This window comes from Sebastes umbrosus, chromosome 11, assembly GCF_015220745.1.
Source record: "Sebastes umbrosus isolate fSebUmb1 chromosome 11, fSebUmb1.pri, whole genome shotgun sequence".
Classification (NCBI taxonomy): Eukaryota; Metazoa; Chordata; class Actinopteri; order Perciformes; family Sebastidae; genus Sebastes; species Sebastes umbrosus.
The window spans coordinates 27,736,842-27,764,640 of NC_051279.1; the positions used below are offsets into that span (position 1 = coordinate 27,736,842).

Here is a 27,799-nt window from a genome sequence, read left to right on the forward strand (position 1 = left end):
TTGATGCCCATTTGTTTGTTATTTGATGATTAAATCTACAGACATTATTTTTTTTTACATGTTAAAGTTTCCTTCTGTGACTGTTGTTGTAGAATATGAAGCTGAGTTGCTCCATGACAACTGACTTTTTTCTTCTTATGTTGCTGGGAAACCTGACCTTTGATAGTAATTTGTAAGTTGCGCATGTGTGTTCTAGTTCGCTGGATGTGGTTGACAGACTCGTCTAACTGGTTACGCCTCTTTAAATTGTCATTCAGCTTGCTCTTTTTCTTTTCCTTTACTTGAAACTCCTCTGATTTAGACCAGACTTTGACAAGTGAGAGGAAACTAACTTTTTTTTTGTACTGGTGCCTGTGCATTTCTACAGCCAACACGATCTGATCTGCCCTTAAATAGGTTACAGGCTTGAAATCTTGGCCCAAGGGGAAAACATGTGACAAGGCAAAAATAGCTTCACTCTCTCCCCTTGGAAACCAACCAGAATGCAGAAATAGTAGTTTCTATTAGGTAAGATATACTGTAGCACTGTGTCCTGTGTTCCAGTTTGTGATGCCCTCAGCATCTCCAGCAATTCCAGACACAATTTCACCACTGTGTGGAAAACGACTCATTTTGTTAGAGAAATATCACTCTAAGGAGCTTGGTGGTCTCTTGATAAAATGTGACCACATCACCAATCAGCTCCACACTGCCATGATCAGTGGGCAGCATGCAGTGTAAGGCTGCATTAATAATAATAATAATGAATTGAATTTTTGTAGCACACTTTAAAATACAGCGAAATCTCAAGGTGCTTCACACAAAGGGTAAAACAATCACAATACAATGTTAAGACAATTTACACGAGAAACGTAACAAAATAGGATGAATAAGATTATAGACAAATTATTTCCTGACATAAATTATAAGCAACTAAAAATCAAAGCAATTATAAAAAAAAACCTAGGGGAAAGCTAAGAGGAACAGGTGAGTTTTAAGATTATATTTAAAAACAGCAAGTGAATCTGAATTCACACCAGATCAGTCAGTAGCCTATATTATGCTGTTTCTGCCTCTGTCCAGATAGCATACAAAATAGTGATCTGTAGTACGACAATTAGGGATTCTAAATTGATTACATCTCAAAGAGTATGACAAAGGTCACTACTGCACATCATTTATAATATTTATAATGCACATATTTATTTACCTTTTTAACTTTAACTTTTTACTAGTGTTCTATTGCTTGGGTATTTTTTTTACTCTTATTTATTGTATGCCCTGCCTTATTCTTATTTTATGTACTTACTTACTTCTTCTGTTAGAATCTTTGCTGTTGTGCAACTGCAATTTCCCCACGGGGATAAATAAAGTGCTATCCTATCCTATCCTAGTTATAATATTAATAAACTACACCTCCCACAATGCCTCGTGTTCGGTTGCCTTGGTAACGTTTGACGTCATGTTCTCCCCCCCCCCCCCTCCCCCTGTTCCGGCCGTGCCTTGGACTGGTGTGATTGGAGGGAAACCCCGTGGACTGCATTCACACAGACTGCCTGAGAGAATCAGCTGTATCGTGGCACGTCGAAATCACTGCTATCCGCCAGTACCCAGGTAGGAAACGATTTAACACTTTTAAAACGTTAACAATAATTATAGTAAGGTCTTCTAAGTCATCGTATAATACAGCGATGGTGTAAGCGCATCGCCTCCCAGTTGATTGTGGGGCTTCTTGTAGCCGCGAAGACCGTCAGAGCAAAGAACAATGGCTAGCTTAGCTACCGTTTGGGATGTGTCTAATGGCTGGTTATAAAATGGAGCATAGGACGGGTCAGGTCGAGGGTTGAAGCTCTGATATATATAGATATTCTGCCTCACACGTTTAACATGTTATATGTAAGGTTATGCTAACTGCTTCCTTGTTAATAAATACCTACTGTGATGGGAATGCATTGTCTAGGAGGAATAATAACTGTCGCATGTATACAAATATGTCTGTTATTCTAGGGTGTGTAATCTTAGTTTCAGCCTCCGTAATTCTACACATTGTCTGACATTGCCAGCAACCCGTGGCACGGTGATGTAGTTTTATTAGCTGTCTTGGAGGTGTTGAGTATGTTACACATTAACATACTGAACGATTAGATTGATATCTCCTCTGCTACCAGACGGTTCAACCCAACATCACACCTTTTTAACAGATCGGCGTCGCATGAAGCAGCCAAGATACTCGTTTTTTCGGTTTCGGGGTTGAACATAAACGTTTGAAATAGTTTGTACACGTTAAAATAAATGACCAAAGGCGGTAGAAAACGGGTTTAACCCCCGGGCCCTTTTTTTTTTTTTTGGTGGTGGTCTGGAATGCTTGGTTCCAGGAACTAGTCGGCGCCATACTGGAAACAGGTCACGAGGGCCTCACGCTAACGCTAGCTAGAGGCTGCTCTCTCTTCATTCTTCATGCTTTAATGCTTTAATGCCGTCTCATCGTCTCAACTAGTTGGTTTTAACTCAACTTATATTCAATGGAAGCGTTTCTGAGTTCGTGAAGGGGAAAAATAGACAGACATTAATCACAGTACTTGGCTGTAATGTCGCACTTTAGTTTCCGTGTTCTCGCTTGTAGGGCGAGCCACAGGTACGGAGATGATGGGTGTGGTGGTGTGTGTGTGTGTGTGTGTACGGCAGAGAGAGAGAGAGGGGGCACATCTGCGTTTATCCTAGCCAGCAATTCAAGATCGATATATTCTATCAGTACAATGACTGTTGAATACTTTATTTCGACGACTCGTCTTACAACCACACGAGATTTGAACTGTAATTACTTTTTTTTGTAGCTTATTTATTTGTCGATTAAAATGCATACAAGGCAGCTTTATTTGTATAGCACATTTCAGCAACAGGCAATTCAAAGTGCTTTACATAAAGAACATTGCGACAAAGTGCAAAAGAACAATAAGACATAATTAAAACGGTTATAAAAACATTAAAAATTAGAAAATAAAAACAAGCTAAAAAAAAAAAGCTAGGATAGAAGCTAATATAGAGTATAACACACAAGAGTAAAAGCTCTAGTGCAGTATAAGATCATTATCTGGTTTAATAAAAGGCAGCAGCAATACACACCCCATACATACCCATGGGTCATGTTACATCATGTCATTTGGTAGATCACCAGTGTGTGCTGAAACGGTTGCAATTTCTACAAATTCCCTTTGCATACTGTTTTTTAAAATTTTGCAAAGCTGAAACTATTAAACACCTTTTGTGTTGTTTTGGAGTGGCAGCAGTAAAGCTACTAGGGCTGGGACAATTCACCTTTCTCCTGATTCAATGCTATCACGATACTGCCGATTCGATATGTACTGTGATTTTTTTTTAAGTATTCTAAGGACTTTCACTTTGGAAAATATCTAAATAAATACAGTAAAAATGTTTGATTTTCAGCATGTATGTAGTCATAGATGTCCTGAAGTCAAATATATCAGTCATTGTAAGGAATTATTTATTACATTTTTTTCCAGCAACCCAAAAGTCAAAGAATAAAGATATTTCCCTCACAAATTAGTGTTATTATATTTTTAATTTATAAGGAACATGTCTTGTTTTATACTTCTGGTGAATATAATCCAATCAATCTTATTTCCATGTAAGTACGTTAGGACGTAGTCACATGTGTATACTTCTGCTAACTTCTCCAAGGTCGTCGCTAGCTCTCCCGTCAGCTCCGTTCTCTTTATACATCCAAAGGGCGGGACTTTGCCTCTCTATAGTAATGTATGTCCTCCTGTTGACAGATATAAATACTGTAGTTGAGTGTTTTTCTTTAAAAAATTACAAATCCTTCTGAAGGGGATACAAGCTGGCAATTTGGAAATAGTCTGTTTTGTGATTTCAGTATTTTTCTATTATTTTTTTCAGTTTATTTGGTTGTTTAACTCTATATAGGGTGTGTAGAATTTGCTTTTGTTTCTGTATGTCAGGACAGAAATTGAACACGCCACACTACATGAACTCTGGAATGGAAAAAAGTGATTGATTCTCTGGAACCCCGCTGGCTATTTTGGATGGGTCAGGCGGATGTAGGGTATTGATCTAGAAATGAGAATTCCTGTGTCGCTGCGGTGTCAAGTCAACACATCACTGCATTCACATTATTATTTTACAATACCAACCTATAGAGTGCTCCAGGGATGAGGTATTTTTGTAGGCCAACCAGGAAGTTGGCATCACCCTGGTTCCCTCAACAAAAAGCCAATGAGATTTTTCCATTGGGTTTTGGATTATTGCAGAAAATAAGCTCTGTGTTTGTCCTTTATGATACTTACACGTTTTGTTCAGCAAGATAATCTTCACAAATGAACACCACTTTTATGATTTTTGAAGTGTAAATGCAATCGCCAGAAGTAAAAAGCTAACGTCTATAAACAAAGTACACCACGGTCACATGAACGTGAGTAAACACAACGAGGCTATAAAGGCGGACCAGTTGGCGTGATGACGTTTAGTAGTCTCATTTAGCCACTTCTTAGCAACCGCCTTATTTAAGACACATAGAGGCTTCAACATTCAAGATATGGGTATTTATTGATGTATTTTATGTCGTTGAACAAAAAGCAACAGTTGCTAACAGTAATATCGCCACTTTTCTTAAATCCCCATGCTCACAGGCCTTGCTGGCATATTTTTATTTTAATGTAACTGCATCTTTACTTACTGAACCTTCTTATTTAGCTAACAAAAATACATCTTTAGCAAAAGTTATTTTCTAATATCTTAAACATATAGACTGGTGCAGAAATGAGTCCTAAAACCCAGAAATTAGTTTCTTTTTAGCACTTCCGGTTGTCTCTTGTCTGGAAGTCAATGGGTGTATTGATAGGTTTTTAGTTAGATGCCTAAAATAAGGTGGTCAACACAAGCTGAAGAGATGAGGTTTTGTTCTACCATATAAAATACGTCAGTAAATATCCCACTTGTGAATTTTTAAGTTTTTATGTGTCTTAAAAACAGCGGTTGCTAACAAGTGGCTAAATGAGACTACTAAATGTCATCACGTCGACTTCTCCGCCTTTACAGCCTTGTTGTTTTTACTCACGCTTATGTGACCATGATGTAGTTTGTTTATAGCCTAACGTTAGCTTTTACTTTTGGCGATTGCATTCACATTTCAAAAATCATAAAAGTGATGTTCATTGGTGGAGATTCTTATGGGAAAAAAATGTTTAAGTATCATAAACGTTTGTTTGCCACAGAGCTAACGATGCTAACTGCCGGGTTGGCCTACAAAAATTTGTCATCCCTGCAGCACTCTATAGTCAATGTACTCTTGCTTTTGTGCTCACTTGTTGTTATGTGATGGCCCTTTGCTATTCTTCCCTGTCCAATCACCCTTTCACTCCCATAGCCTTGATTGGTCACGGAGTGCATCAGTGTTTCCTTGTAGAAATACTTCCTTAGGAGGGCAGCAAGCCTAAAAAATAGCAGTTGCATCAAATGCCACAACTTCAGTTAAACCAATAGAGATGATTTCTCTTTTACTGATAGTTTAGGCTCATTAGCCTTATTAATCGCTCTTTACATTATATTTTTCAATTGCTCTACTTCTTAAGTGATGGGAATGTCTGGTAAATAGGCACTGGTCCAAATAGAAAAATATTCTCTCACCACTCACTTAATTGACCGCCAGCTGTCCTCTTTTCTTTTCTTCTCTACTTTTCTTTGTCCAGTGAGCAGTCATGACCGAGCAAGCATGCCCAAACCCACTGGTGCAAAAGGCCAAGCTGGCCGAGCAGGCTGAGCGCTATGATGACATGGCTGCTACAATGAAGGCTGTGACAGAGGAGAGCGATAAGCTGTCAAACGAGGAGCGTAACCTGCTGTCAGTGGCCTACAAGAATGTGGTGGGTGCCCGCCGCTCCTCGTGGCGTGTGGTGTCCAGCATTGAACACAAGGCCGACGGCGAAAAGAGGAAGACCATGGCCAAAGTGTACCGGGAAAAGATTGAGAAAGAGCTGAAAGATATCTGCAAAGATGTGCTGGTGAGATTGATAACATTTCATTTAACAACAGTGTTGGCTTTATCTGTCCGTTTAAGCTTTTTGTCATCATTTAGACATAGGTGTCCATATCCTTTTTACTTAGAAATGTGCATGTCTGAAAGTGGCTCATTTCTGGTTAAAGCGAATTGTCCATGGCTCTGTATACTGCATGGTAAAAAAAGTGGATAAACGTTAACTATTAAATCTAATCTGATATCATACAGTATCACATTTTACCCCCAAGAACAAACTGGATTTATTCATTTTCAGCAAGTGTGGTTATTAATCGTTTGGCATGTACATTTTTTGCAAATTACTTCAGTCAATCATCTCCTTTTGACATTCAGATTATGTGAAGAAATGTCGGATGACCGTGGAGTGAGTCTAACTCCACAGTCGTACCTCCCTTCAACGGCTCTTATTCTTGAATGTGTCATTTCTGTCAAAAAGACATGTCGGACCTTGTAAAGAAGTGCCACGCCTTGAGTGCTTCATTATTATCCCTTGCCGTTTTACAGCAATTCTGCTCAAGTGTTCTGCCTTTAAGTTATCTGTTATCAGTGATGACCTATAGCTTATCATTGTATTCTTCCTCACACATGGGAAAAAAAAGTATATTAAGTGGGGTGAGAGTATGCAAAATGAGGATTTTTTTTTTTTTAAACATCTTCTACTTAGTTTATTGATTTCATTCATGATTCATAATCTTGAGTTAGCCAGGTTTTTCAGCAGTTTAAGTGTGTTAATCCTGACTTATGGTCATGCTCCAAGTGGTCCTCTCTAATTACCCCTGCAGCAGCAGTTCTTTTGAATGTCACCAACTTCCTTGTTTGATCAGCACTGAGCAGTGCAAGCCGCAGTCAAGTTCTAAGTGGATAACCCAGAGATGAGAAAGTATGAAAACACAGAACGCATGAGCTCACACAATGCAGGAAATTATGTGTAAATACACTCACCGGTAGTCTGCAGGTAGAGACGACAGCGCATCTTACTGGTAGTCTGCAGGTAGAGACAACACAGCGTATTTTACTGGTAGTCTGCGATAGCGAAGACACAGCTTATCTCTCCGGTAGTCTGCAGGAAGAGACAACACAGCGTATCTTACCAGTAGTCTGCAGATAGGGACGACACAGCGTGTCTGCGGTTGTTTGCAGCTCAAAGACGCCACCACGTATCTCCGGTAGTCTGCAGCTCAAAGACGACACAGCGTATCTTTCCGGTAGCCTGCAGCTAAAGAAAATACAGTGTATCTTACCGGTAGTCTGCAGCTGCACTTTGAGACACCATGGCCATTGCCAAAGTCAGAGATGATGAAGAAACAACAGGACTGGAAAAACCTGCTTCTCTGAAGTCACTGATATGGCGATATTTTGCCTTCCCCGTGAGTTCTGTAAACCATGAACATTTTAGGAAAAACTACAATTTGTAGGCTGCTGAAGATTTCGCCTGCAGCAACCAAAGAAAACAGCGCTCATCGAACTGTTCAGCGATTTTAGCCGCAGTCTCGCTATCTCTGCTTAAAATCGATTGTGTGTACATCCTTTTGTACTGTAAAGCGGAGTTTATGCTCATTGTAGCGCCGTCGGGGACTTCCTGGTGCATTCAGGCATGCCTCGAAAACTGAGAAATTCAAGCTGTTGATGTAAAATACCTCCTGCCATATAGTGGCTCTTCATTTTGTTGTTTAAAAGCTTGTTCCCCAATTGACCAATAGTATCAACTGGTGAAATAAGTTATTGTTATTACATATTAAGTAAATTATATAATTGACCACATGGCCTTAGTGTGGTACATTCCAAAAAAAATCACACTCTGACCAAGTATGCCAGGCAGACAGAGCTGATAACCTCACAGCAAAATGTATTGATGCAGTGGAGACTAAAGTGGCTGCATGGGTCCACACCAGCGCGTGCAACATCGTGGCTGCTAGCTCGCCCTGTTTTGCGCAATCACTGCAGCTGGCGGCAAATGGTGGATTTAACCTGTTTTTGCATTAGGTTATTGTTGCAGCTGGGCAGCTTTAGCAGTTAAAAATTTGTTTTTCATTGTGTAAAAAAAAAATGTCATTGCACACTACCATGCATATGCACGTGGTATTTCAAGCCCCTCATCTGTAGAACCTCTGCTACTCTGTTCTTCTCTCAGCCGGTGCATTATCTGCCTGGTGACTCACCATGTCCTAATCCTATAATGACAGCAGCTGAGCTACCAGCGCTCTGGTTCGCTGACCTCCACTTCGGCCGAACAGCCTTATGGGGACCGAAATAGAGAGGGATGAGAGTAAATAGGGCAGAAGAGGAGGGGTGTATGACGAGGATAAGGCTAGGGTATGCTTGAAGCGAACTAGTTCGTTCAAGGTGTCGCCCTACCACGTCTAAAGACATGTTTGTTCCTGTTCTGAATGGCCGCAATCAAAGGTGGAATGAAAAGGCCACCACCGTAGAGGGGGACAAACCAAAATCAAATGGAGATAACGACGCATACAGTCTCTCCTCCATGGTATTCATGTTATTGCTCTTGGTTATGCAAGTGATGGAAGTAGTTGCATGAAGACAAGAAGAGCCCTTGCCTACTTTCTCACTTTAGCAAACGGCTAATTGCTGCATGAAGTGGCTCTTGTTGGTTGTTCAAAACAATAGCAAACAGATTTTCCTGGGGTTGTCGCTTAGGTGTGAAAGTGGTATAAGTCTGGTTGTATGTATTGACACCTTATTTGTTATCTTTCTTGATGGATTTTTTTACGTTGTTGCAATACTTAAACAACAACTTCCAATGACTGAGTTTAGCTATATGGCCAACTTAAAGTTGACAAACTCAATATGCATTTTAATGGTCCATTTTAAGGTAAGTTTTTAAGAAATGTGTTTTATTGCTAACAGAACTTGTGTAATCTAATGTAACAGTTGTTGTTTTAGTGTTGTTTGAGATACCAGAGCATTCCCCTGCTGGAATAGTGTTTTGTGCTACCTTTTTTGTACCTTTAAATTATTAATAACTCGGGCTGAAAGTCCATATAGCATTTTCTTCTGAGCGCCAGCCTAACTTTTTTCACAGCACTCCAAATCTTTTGTGCTGACACTCCGAGTGCTTCTAGTTGAACATCTTTTGAACATTTCAGAATGGTTGTCAGCCCTGCCAACGCTTTTCTGCCAGAAAAAAAAAAATGCTACATGGACACCTTACAGAAAATTCACATTTTTATCTAATGAAATATTCTGCTTTCATCCATATTTGTTGGCGTTTAGCCTTTCAAAAAACATTTTCTCTGCGGCCAAAAATCTGTTTGCTCTCCCGCTTGCTGCGGCGTACACGAAGGGAGGCATTCACCTGTATTAACGGACACTCAAAGCTTCATTCGAAAACCTCAATAGCAGTTTTGAATTTAAAAGACATACGGTACAGCCCTAGTTACTTGGTACGATCCACTTTGTTTCAATATAAACAATATAAGTTCTATTCAAGTAGAGAGGCCTTACCTGTGCATTTCTTTTAGGAACATGGCTGTGTTGCCTGTTCCTCTTGAGCTGAGAGGCTTTTACATCTTGGCTTGCTTGGGTTGTCCTTTCTAGGAATCTCTCTCAATTCTTTGAATGCAACAAGACTATAGAGGAAGATATAATCATACAAGATATTATCATACGATTATATAGTTTCATGTGCTTTCAACATCCCTGCCGTGGTTTGATTTTAGCTATGCCCTTGCCAGTGGCTCAGTTCCACATTCAGATCCCAGAGGGCTTTTCTGATCCCTCACATCAGTCTAAGATCATTCGGCAAATGCAGGCACTTCATCAGCCTAGTTTGTTCCATTGAACTTGAGATAATGTACAAATGCACTGTGTAATGAACACAATCTTACAGAACTTACAAACATCCTTGTCTCTGAATCCATTTGGAATACTGGTCAGTGTTTGAACTATTAATATATGGATTTGTGTGATGTGAGCCTACATTACATTCTTTTTCAGACCAAATTTTTCAACTTGTGACCTAAATTATAATGTTTGCCTTCTGCCCAGGGACCCAGGCTCACAGCCCCTCTTTATATTACTATTCCTATGTAGAAAGCATTAGCTAGGCCCGTCTCCACTCAGTTTTAGAAATCAGGAGGCATTGTAAATTGAAGGGCAGGTCTGGACTGTGTTTCTTAAAGGAGCTCTAAACGGAATTCAGAGCAATGACCTGAAGAAGTGGCATCAGATAACGTACACTAGCATATTTAGCTACTTTATTGACTCCGTTGCTACAGACGGTGAAGCGATGAACAATCTGAAAAGCTCTGAGGCAGATCAGTACTTCCACAGTAAGGTTTTTTTTTTTTTTTCTACGCACAGATAACTGTACTTGAACTATTTTTAGTCTAATGTTTCCCTGCACTCCGTGCCATAAACTGCCTTACATTTTAAACTGTATAGAAAATGGTAAAAGTAACTAGCTTTCATTAAACAGACGCTACAATGCTGTGTCCTCCCTACACACATGAAATCATACCTTATGTTCTCCTGACACTGCTGTCAGTCCTTTTTAAGGACCTGACATCTCTTCTGTACTTCTCTTTCATAGCCCACCACAAAGTAGGATATGGATTTTCCTCCGTTGGCTTTTTCTCCACTAAATAAAATGAGCACACATACAGGGTTTATGGTGGTCTCTTCAAGTTTAGCTTTCTCAGCCACATTCTTCTGGATTCCTCGTCTGTAGGTAGGCGATGGAAACTGTACCGTTGGTCACAAGAACAGTCCCTTTTTGTTTTGGGTGCATGTTCAACACACTGTTGATGAAGCCACAAATTTAGCTTTGTCTGGTTGTAAGTGCAGCCGCGAACAGCGCAACAAGTAACAGAGCTCAGCACGGACATTTTAGAAAATGAAATTTTTAACCTTAGATATCTGTTAAAAAAATAAAGCATGATTTGCTCAAATTGAAAGCGAATTACTTTTCAAAAGAAGCGCTGTTGGCGGTTAGCCACTATGGTTAGCCTATGGGACTAACTAGCTTACTGCTACTTCGGCTACCTCACCAGAAGTTATGCCCATCATTTCTACAGCAATGCCCCGAAAATAAGGTGGATATGGCCCACTTTTTGTAATGGCTGTTGGGGAGATTCATGTTGCTGTAGAGGCAGTGTTTAACCCTCTTTGTCCCATAGCGCTTTAACATGGTAGATTAACAACACCTTTCAGCTGGTGTGTTAATATACACTACCACCTCATATGACAATAAGGTACGCTTCCCCCCGCAAGCTAGCACTCAGGTTAGCAACAGGGAGAGGCTGTCTAGTGGTGCATTCTTGTGTTGGAAAGCTGGGCTCTGTGAGTGGCCTACTTCCTCAGCAAAAGCTCATCAGGAGTTAATCAGCCTAGCTCTCTCCCCTCTTTCTCCATCCCACCAACTTTCATCCATATTCCATCCTCCCTCACTCTCCTCCCCCAACCTTTTTCCACTCTGCACCATCTTCACTCTCCACTCTTCTGCCCAGCCTGACGCTTTCTCCTCCCCTACGCTTTAATGTTATCCACCATCCACACAGATCCACCCCCCTTCAGTGGCTCAAGGGGGGCTCCATCCCTGAGGCTATTGGAGGTAGCCAGCTCTACCCTCATTTAGGTCTGTTGAGAAATGTTGGCTATGAGGTTTATTTGAATGGGTTGAAATAACATCCACTGCTCTTATGGGGTCAGTGGATAAGTGTTTTATAGTCACATGAGCTTTGTAGTAATCAGTGTAAAAATTCCCACCTTCATCGATGAACTTTTTATTTTATACCCATAGTACCCAAGTATACAAATCTACTCTGCTATTTCAAGGTCATGCCAGCCCAAATCAAAAGCAAGCTATATACATTACAGTTGACGCATTGGATTTTAATATTTTAGGAAGTCTGTTCTTTTCTAACAGTATGCTATGTCTGTTTTATTTGCTTTCTGCCACAGAGTCTCTTGGACGATCATCTCATTTTGAAAGCCGATCAACCAGAGAGCAAAGTCTTCTATTTGAAAATGAAAGGAGACTACTTCCGCTACTTGGCTGAGGTGGCTACAGACGAAGAGCGGACAGGTAAGCGTTAAGTCTCTTTTATACCATCTGTGTGTGTGGGTGGTAGGGGATTATTTCATTTTCATTATTTATGCGTGAGCATGTTTTGCAACTCCTAGCCTAGCCAAATATGATGTATTAGTTAAGATCCTATTAAATGAACACTTACATATTGGGATGAGCTTTATGACATTGGCTCTTCAATGCTGATTACTACAACTTACAACATGCTCCTCTGGCAGTAAGAAAGGTGGAATAAATGTATTTCAATGTTAACACTTCCTGTTATTGTTGTTTACTGTTAATAGTCAACAACTAGTATGGGGAATAATTATGCAATAGATGCCTTAAGCATGTTAAAAAAATGAACTTTAAGAGGAGATCTTTTTTTGTAAATTTAACCTGAAAAACTAAACCTGTTGGGGTTTATTGGGCCTCAGTCAATCTTAGGCTAGTCTCTGGTCTACAGTGACCAGCTTAACCTTTTTAAATAAGCATGATCACATCTTTTTGTTTAGAAAGCACCTCAGGAGTAAAGAGTGTCTCCATCCGTTTCAGTTTCATTCTCTTAACCTATTTGCCCCCTAGTGGAAGAAATATAACAGTGTCTACAGATGTTAAAGCAACATGATTCACTGGTCTCCTCTCTCTAAAGCTACTAAACTCTGTAGACTGATATGCAAGTCTCATTTGTCATTTGTAGCCATATGTATTTTACTAATTTCATGCCTATCCAACAAGACAGTGATTACCAACCTGGGGTCTGGACCCCCCAAAGGTTTGCAATTTGAATCTGGATGGTCCTGAGATGGTTTACAAGGAGAGAGAAAAATAATCCACACAGTTGTCTATCAATTTTAGAGATTTTCTTTCTCAGATACATATCAGCATTTCCATAACTTGCCTTGTTTGTAGTCAATGTAGGCATGCATGTCTTTAGCCATAAGGGAAAACTAAAAGGTCTCGGGCTGTTCAACAGCAGGTCCACAGTCAGCCAGTAGTAATCAGTCAGTCTACAGACAGTGCCACTGTCCAACTCTGAAATTTCTGAGCCCGTTTATTGACCTCCGGCATCTGCTTTATAATTCTCCCTTCACTATGACCGCCACTGTAAGAAAGTATGTACAACTTGGCCTTTTTAACATCGTGTTCCGAGAATGTTTATTTTGGCCTTCAGAAACAATTGGTGTTGAACCTCCCAACGAGCCTTCTCCCTGATGCTCTGTACTCAACACAAACTGAGAAAGAGGCACTTGTTCATATCACAGAGAGGTGTGGCCCATCTATAGTATTAGTCATCAGTTACTCTAGAGTGTTGGGGAAAGTCATTAGATGTTTTTTAAACTGAATGTATTCTATTTTAAAACTGTTTTAGTGAGGTATTGATTCCACATTCTTATTTCAATTTATTATAATAGTTGTTATTGCAGGGTTGTTGTGTTAGATTACAGTAGTTTTAGCTAACAAATTCTAATAAACCGGGTGTATTGTATAGTATCAAGTATTCACTATGAAATCATAAAAATAAATTTGAGTTTTGTCTGGTATAATGTTCCACAACTCTCTTGCTTCTTTTTTCCTCTCAGCTATCATGGAAAACTCAAAGCTGGCCTACCAAGGTGCCTTTGATATCAGCAAAGAGCAAATGCAGCCCACGCACCCAATCCGTCTCGGTCTTGCCCTCAACTTCTCAGTTTTCTACTATGAGATCCTCAACTCACCTGAGGAGGCCTGCACGCTGGCTAAAACTGTAAGTTCATAACACCACATAACTCTTTTCAAACTTGTGAGGATATTAAACTGCTCAATGTAATGCAAATTTATAACATGTCATGTTTGTTTTGTGAGGACTTGTACGACTGATTGCACAACTGTTTAAATACGCACAGTGAGACAGCAATAAAACCTGTGTACACAAACTGACCTGAAACATACACATTTTACTGACACATACCAGCTTGTTTAAGGCCTACATCATTTTTCCAGCAGTTCAAAATATATGTTTTGAATCCTTTAGGCTTTCGATGATGCCATTGCGGAGCTCGATGCACTGAGTGAAGATTCGTACAAAGACAGTACACTAATCATGCAGCTACTGAGAGACAACTTGACAGTAAGTGTTCATTTCTTAAACGTGTACCAACTCAAATGACATTAACAGATTTTGTGCACAAAAGAATGTAGCTAATGGGACTGCAACTAAGTATTTTCTTGATTGATTAGTCTACCGATAATTTTCTCAAGTAATTGTTTGGTCTTTAAAATGCCAATCGCAGCGTCCCAGAACCCACAGTGAGATTTTCAAATGTCTTTTCAGTCCAAAACTCAAAGATATTCAATTTTCCATCACTGAAGAGTAAGAAAACCAGAAAATACTCACATTTGAGGAGCTGAAACCAGAAAGATTGCCATTTTTGTTTGAGAATAATTTAAAGATGAATCAGATTATCAAATTTCTACGGATTAATTTTCTGCAGTTTGACTAATTGTGGCAGCTCTAATTGAAACTATTGTTTTTTTTCTCTGTGTTCTATAAATGTTTGCAATCATCAGTATGCCTTTTATTTAAAACACCAATACACTCTGTGACCAGAAAACATAAAAAAAAATGAAAATAAAAAGGTATTTTAAGATTGGGACAGACGGTGTTGTATCCTGTACATCCTGTACAAATTTGCGATATTGGGTCATACAAATAAAATTGACTTGACTTGAAATAACGTATTAATGGATGTTGCCCTTTTTTCCTTTACCCCCTCCTTTTTGACTCTTCTCCTTCCCGTTCTGCTTGTCCTCCTGTCTTTTCTCAGCTGTGGACCTCTGATACCCAGGCTGAGCCAGAGGACGATCCGGAGCAGAAAGATTGAGCCCGACCCCCACAGTCATCCCTGTCTACCTGCCATCATCCCGGTTCATCTTCAACATGATCATCAACACTGAGACCACCTTATTATTATCATCATTGTCGTCCAATTCTCTCCATCATTTTTCTATTTAGTTCTCTCAACACTCACCTCATTCCTATCGGTTTACTATTCCTTCTTTTGTAGTAACTGTGGGGAAAGGAGATGGGGAGGGGAGGGTAAGTTTTAAATTGCGTGGCAGGGGAGGGTCCATGTGGAAGGGTAAAGTGTGTTTGGGGTTGGTTGCTTGTCTGCTGACCTTTCTTTTTGTGTGTGGGAGCAATAGGGTTGTTGCATTATTGAGGTGGTGGGTGAGAGGGCATGTTCTCAACTCATGAAACATGCAGCTGGTTGAGCTTTTAGAGTCCGAAAACAGTTATACTGCGCGTGTATCCTATTCATGTTAACAGTCCTGTTCTTGATTAACACCATCTTTGGATGATACATCTGTGGTTTCCCAACATGAGGCGTTGGCTCCTCACACCTTAGGAGACAGCAGCTGTTAGTCTGTACTTGGCAGGAGGAATGACAGCAGAGGTAAAGACGGGAGAGTGCTGGAGACAAGAGGGCAAGGTTTTGTTGGAACACAACGGTTACATTCCATTTACTGTCAGTTGCTCAACTTTCTACTCTTTATTATTTTGTTTTCGGGTGACCTGCTTTTGTATTTCTATGTATCAATTACGAGGTATAGAAAACTTTGAAGAACAAGAGCACACAAGCTTGTTGTTTTTATGAGCACAACAGTTTAAAAAAAATCCCACGTGCTTATCTAGTTACTGCTTTTTCAAATTTAAGATTTTTATTTGATTTGTCTTTTATTCTCCTTTTTTTTCTTTCAATACTTGCCTAAACTGCATGTTGGTAAGAAGTAGTTTGTGGAGATGTAAGGATGGTTGTTGTCGGGCGGGCTAGCTTTGTTCATGTCTTTGGAATTTTCATACAGAACACCCAAGCATAACTGTTATTTGGGGAGAAATGTGTAATTTCATGTAAGTGGAATAAAAAAAAATAATTTAAAAGTTTAAACGTGTCCAAAAGTGTGATACTTTGGTGGTTTTGAGTGGTCCAACAGCCTTAGAGTTTTCCTTTTGACATATTTGAAGTTATCTATAATACACGTTAATGACTTTCAGCTCTCAGGAGTGGTTATCTTAACCTCAAAAACCAGTACATTTTGCTATATTTGGATGGTAAATCCAGCAACTATTAGAACGGAGATGTTCTGTGAATCACTGTACAGGAATAAGTGAGTCACACAGGCGGAGGCTGGGAGCAGACCAGACCTCCTCTCTCCTTATTTCATACCACCAGTTTGATTCAGTGTCTCTAATGCAAATACCCTGCTGTTGCTGTGGTCAATGATGCCTTTTTTTCCTTTGTATCATGTCAAGGAAAATATAACTACGGTATAAGTACACAGGCCACACACTTGAATATGCTGGACCTTTGGAGACGGGAGACATGGAAAGTTTTTTTGTAATTGGTATTATATTGATATCTTTTACTTGAACATTGTAACATTTTGGTCAAATATCTACAAAATCATAAAATACCAAAGAAACACAAATCAAATACATATTCCCTACATTAATCTGCACCATAATCTAATTTACAAGCAACCAATTAATTCTCAGACACACAGTCAGTCCTGTCGACATGGAAAGTTTAATACTGCAAAATCTCATTCACCTCCTGAAGACTAATAAGAGAAGTCAGAAGAGCAAAAGGGTGAAGAATTTCTGATTTTCGTGGGACTGGAGCATCATCTCCCTTGTGTTTTGTTCCAAAATCAAAAGGCCAGTAAGCTTGAATGAACAGCTGAAGGAAGGAGGAAAAGGAAAATCCCTTTAACACAGCCCTCTGGGTGTTGCTGCCCCATTGCCATGACCCCGTGGGAGGATGGCACTGCAAGGCCACCACAGAGGAATGTTGCGCTGCAGTGCCATCTCTTAAACCCTGCCCATGAGAGAACAGACATACAGGAAATAGCACATCTGCAGAGCACTGATCCAGCAGGGTCTGCACATAAGTATAATCATGATAACATTCAACTGTAGCATGTGGGTGATGCAAAACAAATAGGGTATCTTCTTTATATACGGCCTATGGTATGAATAGTGGGGCAGCTAAGCTGAAATATCCATAATGATTGTGCATTTTGCAATAAAAGCAACAAATGTTATGAAAAGATATAGATATCGGGGCGCTGCAAATTTGGTCCCTGAGGGCCATGGCAGCCATTTTTCAAAATGGCCACCAAATAGGCAAAATATATTCCAAATTGCTGCAGAAAACTGATTTTATGAGTCTTGATTATTTCCAAGGTGTGTTCAAGCTGATTAGATCAGATGTCAGATGACATGTTTTTTTCCCCTCTTTATTTTTTAAGGGATCTTTTGAAATCATCAGGAGTCATAAAATCAGTTTTCTGCAACATTTAGGAATATTTAGGCCACACTGGAAAACAATGTCCCTGGTGTGATTGGTCTCGCAACATTTCTGCAGGTGAACTCTTTCATTGTCCATAAAGTAACCCTAGATCACATAGGTAACACCTTTTAGTATCCGTAAAATTCAAAAACTGCATCCACTTTTGTTTATTTCAGCTAAGGTGAGCCAAAAACAGTCCAAAATATGTGCTGGAGACACCAATTGATAAATAAATGGGGAGGATATTCGACAGACTTGATGCAGCTGCCGAGAAATGCCCTTATTTCAGACAGTGTCTTAAAACAGAACTCTAAATGTCCCCCTTTAATTTTGTATAAAAACAAATTCCCTTATTTACTCTCCAGTTAGGGGACATTTTTATATATACATATTAACCACCAACCTAATGTATTTTTTTCTAGAAGATGAGAGTTATCGTATGATATTAATTCCTAGATAATATGTAGATAATTCTTATATGGATAGTTCTGCTTCATGGTGAGGTCACAGCATCACTTTCGCTGTCTCAGGGAAACATGACTGCATCGGGTAGTCAAATCAATCGGGAAATATCGCGAGATGTGTGGCGTCAACCCCAGAAGGTAACCCGCAAACTGCAGAATCTGATCTGAAATCGACCGGCATAAAACGTGCACAAACTCTCGCGAGACTCGTTGCCGATAGACCAATCCTAAACTTAATTATTCGGGGGTCAATGCCTAACCTTAACTACTCGAGATCAATATCTAAATGTAACCATTCGAGGTGTCGATGCCAAACCTTATCTAATTCGAGATCAACGACTAACATTAACAATCTCGCGAGAGTTCCCCCCCCAGTTTGCTGGTTCCCTTCTAGACACGACCCGGTGAGCGCACCGTGGTCTCGTAGAGTAGAATCGCGAAACAACCTCCACCGACCTTCCTTTCATTCCCGTAATCCGTCTGCGTAGGGTGTGCTCCGGAGCTAGTCTCGGCACACGTTGTATTATTATGAAACAAACCAAAAGCTAGAGAGCACACGCAGACATATTTTTATAAGAAAAATAAAAATCGGTGAAGCAGGATTTCATTTACAACGCGAACAAGAAGAGACGCTGAAGAAGAAGAAGAAGGAGAGACCCGTTAGCAACCAAGCAGTTAGCCTCATTGTGCAAAGCGTGGGTATACACCGCCAGCCTGTTATATTGTTAACCACTTATCTCTCCCTTTAAGGGCTTTGTCATTCGACTAAACGAGCATATTTGTTTCGTTTCCTACCAGTTATTTAGCTCACTGAGTGAAAACGGTGCAGCCTGCGAGCCTCATCGGTTATAGGCCTCGCTCCGACATCTTGCTAATCAAGCTAACATTAATTAGCCCATGTTGCTAACTGCTAAGCTAGCCAGTACATGTGTCTGCGCTCTTGATTATTAAAGAGACTGAGAACTCTTCATACAGGAGGCTTTTATTGGCTGACGGTTGTCAAATACTATACCGAGCTAATATCATTAATACAGTTGTCGTATAGCCTGAGAACACGCAGTCATGAATCCCAGCGCGCCCAGCTACCCGATGGCTTCCCTCTATGTGGGAGACCTGCACCCAGACGTGACCGAGGCCATGCTCTACGAGAAGTTCAGCCCGGCCGGGCCCATCCTGTCCATCAGGGTCTGCAGAGACATGATCACCCGCCGGTCCCTTGGCTATGCCTATGTCAACTTCCAGCAGCCAGCTGATGGTAAGTTCACCATAACGTGATGTATAGCAAGTAGTGCTGGTGCTAGTGGGATGGTACCATCTGACTCCATTTTGATCGTGTACTGTAACCATTACTTGTCATGTCCCTGCATCTCTGCTGCATTGAGCAGCATAATGTGTGTTTTAGTCAGCACAATTTTAGATTATGTACTGAACATGTCATGCATCTGTTTTATTTATTTCTATAGCTGTAGTGAAGCTATTGCAGCAGGCATGTCAGACATATGAACCTAGGCTTCCTCCGAGATCTTATACTGTGCACTACATACTCAATATGTGTACTATCGTTACACATACTTTTGTGTAAATAAACAGCAGTATGTATCTTTTTCGGACGCACTGAGCAGTAATTTACGTCGTCACTTCCTGAAAGCAGTGTTGCCAGATCCTGCAAGAGAAACAAGCAACATGATCTGTAGAAAGAAGCCCTAAAGAAGCAACTCCCCCCAAAAAAGCCCAGAACAAGCGACCATACTGTACCTACCTACCACACTATGAGAGAGAGAGGTGGCCACTTGATCACTTCATATATATGTATGAATTTATTTTGGATTGCATGCATTTCTTTTCATTTTTGCATCATCTTTTAGTTTGTAACTTCTTGTAAACTAAACTTAAAGTAGTAGAAGATTTTATTTAATTTTTGCACACATTTTTTGCCTGTAACTTCACATTTTTATCGTCAACTATACTTAAAGAAGTTGAACATTTTATTTAATTTTTGCAGACAGTGAATCCAATGTCGGTAGGCCACATTAAAGAGAACGGTGCTGCGCTTCTTTTATGGTTTTCAGTGCTAACATGTTGAACCAGATCAGCATGATGTACTCGTATATCACACTTAGAAAAATGGCAAACTGCCTTCGATTCAACCTTCGAAATCTTTAATTTGTAATCTTTAAATCCACTCTTTTTTCCCAGTCTTTGTTGTACTTTTTTTGCCATATTTCGCTGACTTAGTACCTGGCATTGTTAGCTTAACTCCATTAACCCCCCAAAGATTTGTCTCACCACCACCACCACCACAACAACAACAACAACAACAACACCACTGAGTGGTGGCGGTTGCTGGGGTTGTGTACGGATCTTGCAACAGGACAAACTTGATTGGTGTAGAGGAGAGAGACAGGAGCAAGCCCAAATAAGCAACTACACTATAGAAACAAGCCCAAAGAAATGCAACCCGCGACTACCAATATTTGTAAGCGACTTTTCAGGAAAACAAGCCCAAAAAAACAATGGTAGTCTATTGAGGGGCTGCTAGATTTTAGAATCCACCAGACACAGTGGCAGGTGCACCAAAAAGTTCATTTCCAACCCTGCATATGAACCTAGTGTCCTCAGAAGTCTTAACATATTGGGTCTTGTTTTCAGCTGAGCGAGCCCTGGACACCATGAACTTTGATGTGATCAAAGGCAGGCCCCTCCGCATCATGTGGTCCCAGCGTGATCCCTCACTGAGGAAGAGTGGAGTGGGCAACATCTTCATCAAGAACCTGGACAAGTCCATTGATAACAAGGCCCTCTACGACACCTTCTCTGCTTTTGGAAACATCCTTTCCTGCAAGGTAGGCGGGGCAGCATTGATTTTGTCGGCCTCTGTTTTTGCGTTTGAGTGTTTTACATACAGACCGATAGTTTGCATGACTAAAGATTGCACCAGATTGAAGAGGATTGTTTGTGTCTGACGTGTTTTTAAATGCATGGTGTTTGGGATTGTTTTGACATGCTCAAATCTCCCCTCTCCAAGGTTGTTTGTGATGAAAATGGCTCAAAGGGTTACGGCTTTGTGCACTTTGAGACCCACGAGGCTGCTGAGCGGGCCATTGAGAAAATGAATGGCATGTTGCTCAATGACAGAAAAGTGTAAGTGGGACTACAATTACACTCGTACAAATAATATTTTGGGGGAGTCGGATTAACATGTGTTTTTTTTGTTTTTTTTACATCTAATCAAAGTTTGTGTTTAACTGCATCTTGTCCACAAACACATCCCCAGTCATGCCTAATGTACTTTCTGTTTTCATACAACCAATTTGAGGAATAACAAAAATCCCAGAGAGCTGGGCAGAGTTTTGACCATCTTACAGTACTATAAGTAGGGAACATTCCAGTCCTTATCAATGGTTGCGTTCAAAATGACACACTAGCATGCTATTTAGTACAGTATGTGAGATATTTTAGTACATCCGAAACTTTAGTATGACCCCAATAGTACACAAATTGCATACTACTTCTTGTGAAATATTACAGTATGCAACGCTGGACACTACGGCGGCATAAATATCCCACAGTGCAATGCAAATTTATTGGAATATCACAGTAGTTAAAGAGTTAGGGAATGTCTTGTCTTGGTATGTGTGATTTGTTCCAATATTTTACATTATTTGACCAACAGATTTGTTGGACGCTTCAAGTCCCGTAAAGAGAGGGAAGCTGAGCTCGGGGCACGTGCAAGGGAGTTTACCAACGTCTACATCAAGAACTTTGGGGAGGACATGGATGACGAGAAGCTTAAAGAGTTGTTTGGTAAATACGGTAAGACATTTATAAAATTCCAAAAACAAAACATGCAGTTAACAGCATGCCGTTAACAACCGTTGACAGCAGGTTACCTGTGTGATTTGGAATACTTTTGAATATGTATTGATAGCTGTTGTAATTCTGTAGGGCCTGCACTCAGTATCCGGGTTATGACCGATGAGAGTGGCAAATCCAAGGGATTCGGCTTTGTCAGCTTCGAGAGACACGAAGATGCACAGAAGGTTAATACCAGTTCCTGGTTCTTTTCTTAGGGGACATTGCCCCATAATATGTATCTTATCTTGTCTCTTGTACTTCTGCTGATGGCTTTGAGTCAACACAAACATGCCGTCTGTTTCAGTTGTCTGTTGCTTATTTCATTGCAGGCTGTCGACGACATGAATGGTAAAGAAATGAATGGCAGACAGGTGTATGTGGGCCGCGCACAGAAGAAAGGGGAGCGCCAGAATGAGCTCAAGCGTAAATTTGAGCAGATGAAACAGGATCGCATGACCAGATACCAGGTTTGTTGACCGTCTACTCTTTCGTAGCAATTTCATAGAGCACATGACAGGGTGTTAGCTTGAACACGCCCCCTTCACAAATAAAATGCATTCTGAGCCTTGATACCCCCCTCCCCTTAACTTAGTGTCAAGTTGCTCCATTAGGGGGTATATCTTGGGCCCCGTAGTTCAAATTACGAATAGCGGTGAGGATTGTAGCTCTATTGGCGGCGGATTTTGCTGCCATCCAAAACCTCATTTCAGCTAGTTTGTTTCCGGATACAATCGTGGCTGGCTCTACAAGACTAATAAACTAAACTAAGAAAAACTAAACTAAGAAAAAAGTTCACTTCAATCTTGGCGTGTTCACGCCAAGATTGAAGTGAACTTTTTTCGCGCGGCATGGTTACATACAAAGTCAATGCAAAGAAGCGAATGGACGCAACTTTGCGACGCGAATGACGAGAGAGCGCGGAATTTGCGTATTTGCGGGAGTTGAAGTATTACAACTCGAGCTAGAAATTTGCATGACGCTGTGTCATGAATGCCAATCGCCTTGAGATTCTCCTCCTGTCATCGCAGACGTTGAATCTTGTATCCGTCTACGATAGTCCATCATATCTGTACAGAGACCGGACGAAACTCTGTGTATAAATGTATGTGTATAAACCACGGACTGTCTATGGTAGAAACAACAACGTCGCTGCCGTATTTATTTCTAGATGACGTTACTTTGAGTGTTTATGGAGCAGCTGCATAGCCTGGCACTGATCGATCCAAACTCCATTCAGAAAGCAAGCATTTTAAAAGTTGTTTGCTTGTCCTCTTGCGGATAACCTGACAAAGCATGAATTCAGTCTTTTTACAAATCGGTATTAATATGTAGTTATTTCGGCATCCTTTCGATGTGTTTATTGCAATTAAATCCCAGCACAATCTGTTTTATTTCGGGTTCATACTGCAGTAGCGACGTGTGGCTTGTTAAATACAGTCAATGCAATGGCAGCTTGCCGACGGGTGATGTTATGAACCTAGACATGACAATGTTTTGTTTTTCGGACATATATGGGACTTCCATGGTTGATGGTGGAAATGGAAAGACAAGTTGTTGGTATCTATGGAGACGAGCTCCTTTTCCTCTCTGGCGCATCTAGTGTGAATAAACACAAATAATACCGGCGGCCCAAGTCGCGCGAGTAAAGCGTGGTGAAAATTTGCCTCGCTCTTAGTCTGAACACAGCATAAGAGCTGATTTGACTCATTCTTCATGTGTAACTTTGGTTTGTTACAAAACATGACAATGTCATTTTCCATTTACCAGGGTGTCAATCTGTATGTGAAAAACCTGGATGATGGCCTAGATGACGAGCGCCTGCGTAAAGAATTCTCTCCATTCGGAACCATTACAAGTGCTAAGGTAAAAGCTTCACTCTTTGATTTGTAATGTTTCATGGCTTGGTTACAGATTGAGTTCAGTTGTTTAGATTTTAATGCAATTTTATGGTGATTAACAAGATGATAATTTATCAGAATGTATGCTTATCGGTTTCTTCCCCCATAGGTGATGATGGAGGGTGGCCGCAGCAAAGGCTTTGGCTTCGTTTGCTTCTCTTCCCCAGAGGAGGCCACTAAAGCTGTAACGGAGATGAATGGGCGCATTGTTGCTACAAAGCCACTGTATGTGGCCCTGGCCCAGCGCAAGGAGGAGCGTCAAGCCCATCTCACCAACCAGTACATGCAGAGGATGGCCACAGTCCGCGCTGTGCCCAACCCGGTCCTCAACCCATATCAGCCTGCCCCACCGTCAGGCTATTTCATGGCCGCTATACCTCAGGTGAGTCTCCCATCCTCCCCGGCCAATTTGCGTTGAGTATACATGACATACAGCTTATCATGTTTGATTATTTCGTTGCCACCACTTCTGTTGGATGATAATAATAATAATAATAATAATGATGTTTCAATACCGTGGAGAGTCTATGTAATGCTAAATCTTTAGCTTCGTCCCACTCAGGCCCAGAACCGTGCTGCATACTATTCCGCCAACCAGCTGGCCCAGCTCCGCCCCAGCCCCCGTTGGGCCACTCAAGGAGTGCGTCCTCAACGTAAGTAGAAACATCGTATTTCACCTGATTCCATGTGATTTTAACTAGGGCAGTCAATTGATTAAAATATTTAATCGGGATTAATCTCATGGTTGTCCGTAGGTAATCGCAATTAATCACAAATTAAGCACTCTTCAGAACTGAATTCTAACTGCTTCATTGTGGATTTTTAATGTTGTTTCCTCTTCCTTCAGACTTCCAAAACATGCCCAACGCCATGCGCCCATCAGCCCCCAGGCCCCAGACCTTCAACACCATCCGTCCCACCGCCACCCCCAACACGCAGGTCCCACGCATGATGGCTTCCCAGCGTATGCGTAAGTATTTCAGCTTTCAGAACACAGAATCTGCTATATCTTGTTCCTCTGTCGCTGCCTGTTAATCACCGATGCAGTTTTGATGAAGTGCCCCTTTCACCTTCCTCACCTCAGCCACCCAGGCCCTCAGCCAACGCCCTACCGGTGCTTCAGCCACAGCCGCCCCAGTGCGCGCCATGCCCCAGTACAAATATGCAGCTGGTGTGCGCAACCCCCAGCAGCACATGACCTCCCAGCCACAGGTCCCCATGCAGCAGGTATGTATTCATTTGACTTTCATGGTAGCGAGCAATTTCTTATCAAGGACACCTCCCTTTTTGCGAAAGCCTAAATGTCTCCAACGTGGCATTAAAACCCCTCGCTCGTCGGGCTCTTCCTCGCCATCAGCCATGCTTCGTTTTGTTGTCGTCTTTCTGAGATGCGCTGCTGGAGCATGTCGATGACGTCATACAAAGGGAGAGTGAACCGGAGTAACGTTTAACAGTTCTTTACTATTAAAAGTGCTAAAAAAATACATTCATATAACGTTTGTCGGGCTTAAATACAAGGTGCAAATTCTTAGTATCGATACAAGAGATTATTTACGTTGCAAAACAATTTTAAATTGATATACGTCCCCCTTGAAGGACAACTTGCAGAGTACCTATCGATGTAGTTGGATCGAAGGAATATAAATCGATACATCGATGTAGTAGATGAATCATTACCCCTGTCAATAAGCATAATTTAGTCTGAAACAGTACAGTCTTCACAACACCCAGCACTCGCCTTTCAGTCATTCATTCTGTATAGAAATTGATTGTGATAATGACACAGTGATAGCTGTGCAGTCAGTCATTTTTACAGTTGGCTAGAATTTGTCCCTGCACTCAAATCTTTTTTCCTTCCTTAGCCTGCTGTCCATGTCCAAGGACAAGAGCCCCTGACGTCCTCCATGCTGGCTGCTGCTCCTCCTCAGGAACAGAAGCAGATGCTGGGTTAGTACATAATCTGCTCAGAGGTTCACGAGGAACTAACATGAGCAGAAGTGTTCTGGGAAACCAGTAGAAGTTATTTGACACATTAAGTCTGTTTCATAACCTTAAAATAGTTGTTGACGACCGTTCTTCTTCCTTCAGGTGAGCGTCTGTTCCCCCTGATCCAGAGCATGCACCCCAGCCTGGCAGGCAAGATCACCGGTATGCTGCTGGAGATTGACAACTCCGAACTCCTCCACATGCTTGAGTCACCCGAGTCGCTGCGCTCAAAGGTCAGTTAATGGCTAATCTGTTAGATAGATATCTGGAACCTGTTGGCCGTCATTATTTCCTCCTTTTTCCGTTTAAAAAAAACATCCTTGTTCCTCTAAATTTACATTAGCCTGGTCCATGGATTAACTGATCGTGCTGTAACTTGCTGCTTGAATGAGTTCAATGGTAATGCTTCATATGCAAGTGTTTTGTGTTGCTTTTTTTTAGGTGGATGAGGCTGTTGCTGTGCTTCAGGCCCACCAGGCCAAGGAGGCTGCTCAGAAGTCTACCACACCTGCTGGTGTTCCCAGCGTCTAAGGTGAGTGTGGGGATTTTATTTTTGATATAAGTATTAGATTACTCAGATGAAACAAAATTAGATGTCATAAGTAAATGAACTACAGTGTGAGCATTAGGGGTGTAAGAAAATATTGATACACATGAGTATCGCAATATTATGTTTTGCGATTGATTCTCCAAAACACTATCGGTTTTTAATCAACCTCTTAAAAATCCTACGGCCTGCCAGTGGACCCAGACACTTTTCTTTCTTTCGGAGGTTGTAACGGGCTCAGTTTTCAAGCTAGAGTGAAGATACTGATATCATATGAAACTAGAAAACCTAAAGAATGTGTTGCTACCCTGTCATACTTGCATGTTGTCAAGGAGTTTAAATAACGCTCCAAATTGCCCAAAATTTTGGCGAGGAAAACATGGCTGTTTTCAAAGGGGTGTCTTGACCTCTGACCTCAAGATATGTGAATGAAAATGGGTTCTATGGGTACCCACGAGTCTCCCCTTTACAGACACTTCATGATAATCACATGCAGTTTTGGGCAAAAACCTTGAATGCCGTACAAATGCCTATTTTAAAATGGTGTATTTTAATATTTCTGCATAATGGGGTCCCTAAATAGTCTTGAATTACATAGATTGGGTATCACCGTAAAGCTGAAACTCTTGTGGATCCAATGAGTCCAATTGTATTCATATGCTATGATGTTAGTCTCCATAGTATCCATTTCACACAATGGTGTTTTTTTTTACTCCCGATTTTATACATATGGTGGTGTGTTCTTTATACTATGACAGTTTTCCTAAAATTAAATTCAAAATCACAATATATCTCCCTGTTTACAGTATCACAATATATCGCAATATATTGAATCGTTACACCTGTATCATGATATGTATTGTATCGCCAGATTCTTGCCAATACACAGCCCTAGTAAGCATCGATATTCATTCTTTCTTTTGTCTTACAGATCGTGCTTTTTGAAACCTGCTTCACCGATGGAAAAAGAGAAAAAAATATTAAACATTGAAAAACCTAAAACTCTGAAAACATCGCAAAATGATAAATTATTTCTTAAAAAAAGAATAAAACAACTAAATCTGCCGGGTCTAGTGATGGTTTGACTAGACCTTGATCATAAATAAAAATTTGTTGAAAAAAAAAATAGTAAAATAGAAAAAAAAAATTGAGATAATAAATTTGAATGCATTCCTCTGTTTTATGTCATTTTACCGTGTCAGTGCTCAGAATATCAGCCATGTTTAGGAAGGGTGGTTGCTGAGCATTATGAAAGGAGATTTGTATTGTGAATGGCTGTAATAAATTCTCATTCAAATTCTGTGTCCGTTTCTGTCATTGTCCCCATGGACTTTAATACCCGTAAACAGTAATACTTAGTACACAGATAGCGACACCATTTGATTATTGCATGTTTGATGGAACAGTCTTTGTCAGATGTTTTACATGGAACTGTGGTCATTGGGAATGATTTCCTGATTAGTTTCTATCTCAAAGCATGAAGGTCAGTACTGTTGTCGTCCACCAGGTGTCGCTGTCATCCAGTGTGATTCAGCAGATCACAAGCATTTCCTTGGACTTTTGGTATATGTGGGTGTTTCTGCAAGTCACAGCAATGACATTTTGGATTTATGTTAAAATTTGCAATGATTGATAATATTTACAGTGTTATTACCCATCT

The 27,799-nt window shown here is 40.7% G+C and overlaps 2 protein-coding genes and 1 long non-coding RNA gene across 5 annotated transcripts; 2 read left to right on the forward strand and 1 right to left on the reverse strand.

The window, feature by feature from the left end:
• Positions 1-1,454: 1,454 nt before the first annotated feature.
• Positions 1,455-15,985, forward strand: LOC119496994 (14-3-3 protein beta/alpha-1-like). Its single transcript, XM_037784706.1, has 6 exons — positions 1,455-1,593; positions 5,706-6,017; positions 11,951-12,074; positions 13,640-13,803; positions 14,071-14,166; positions 14,864-15,985. The coding sequence occupies exons 2-6, from the start codon at positions 5,715-5,717 to the stop codon at positions 14,918-14,920; spliced, it is 744 nt and encodes a 247-aa protein (XP_037640634.1). The 5' UTR covers positions 1,455-1,593; positions 5,706-5,714; the 3' UTR covers positions 14,921-15,985.
• On the reverse strand, positions 6,666-7,108 carry LOC119496995. The gene is made up of 2 exons (XR_005208848.1): positions 6,974-7,108; positions 6,666-6,884 (listed from the first exon to the last, which is right to left on the reverse strand). It is a non-coding gene; the product is annotated as an uncharacterized LOC119496995 (long non-coding RNA).
• A 2,279-nt stretch (positions 15,986-18,264) lies between the features above and the next one.
• Positions 18,265-27,436, forward strand: LOC119497077 (polyadenylate-binding protein 1A). 3 transcript variants are annotated; one of them, XM_037784890.1, is made up of 15 exons: positions 18,265-19,108; positions 20,503-20,696; positions 20,879-20,994; positions 21,527-21,666; positions 21,799-21,893; positions 22,038-22,175; positions 23,476-23,571; positions 23,716-23,988; positions 24,154-24,259; positions 24,454-24,576; positions 24,691-24,833; positions 25,469-25,553; positions 25,695-25,825; positions 26,034-26,124; positions 27,071-27,436. In XM_037784890.1, the coding sequence occupies exons 1-14, from the start codon at positions 18,916-18,918 to the stop codon at positions 26,121-26,123; spliced, it is 1,923 nt and encodes a 640-aa protein (XP_037640818.1). In that variant the 5' UTR covers positions 18,265-18,915; the 3' UTR covers position 26,124; positions 27,071-27,436. The 3 variants fall into 3 exon arrangements, with proteins under 3 accessions (XP_037640818.1, XP_037640819.1, XP_037640820.1); XM_037784891.1 differs by having other exon boundaries at positions 18,267-19,108; positions 21,527-21,657; XM_037784892.1 differs by having other exon boundaries at positions 18,916-19,108; positions 24,169-24,259.
• The last annotated feature ends 363 nt before the right edge of the window (positions 27,437-27,799 follow it).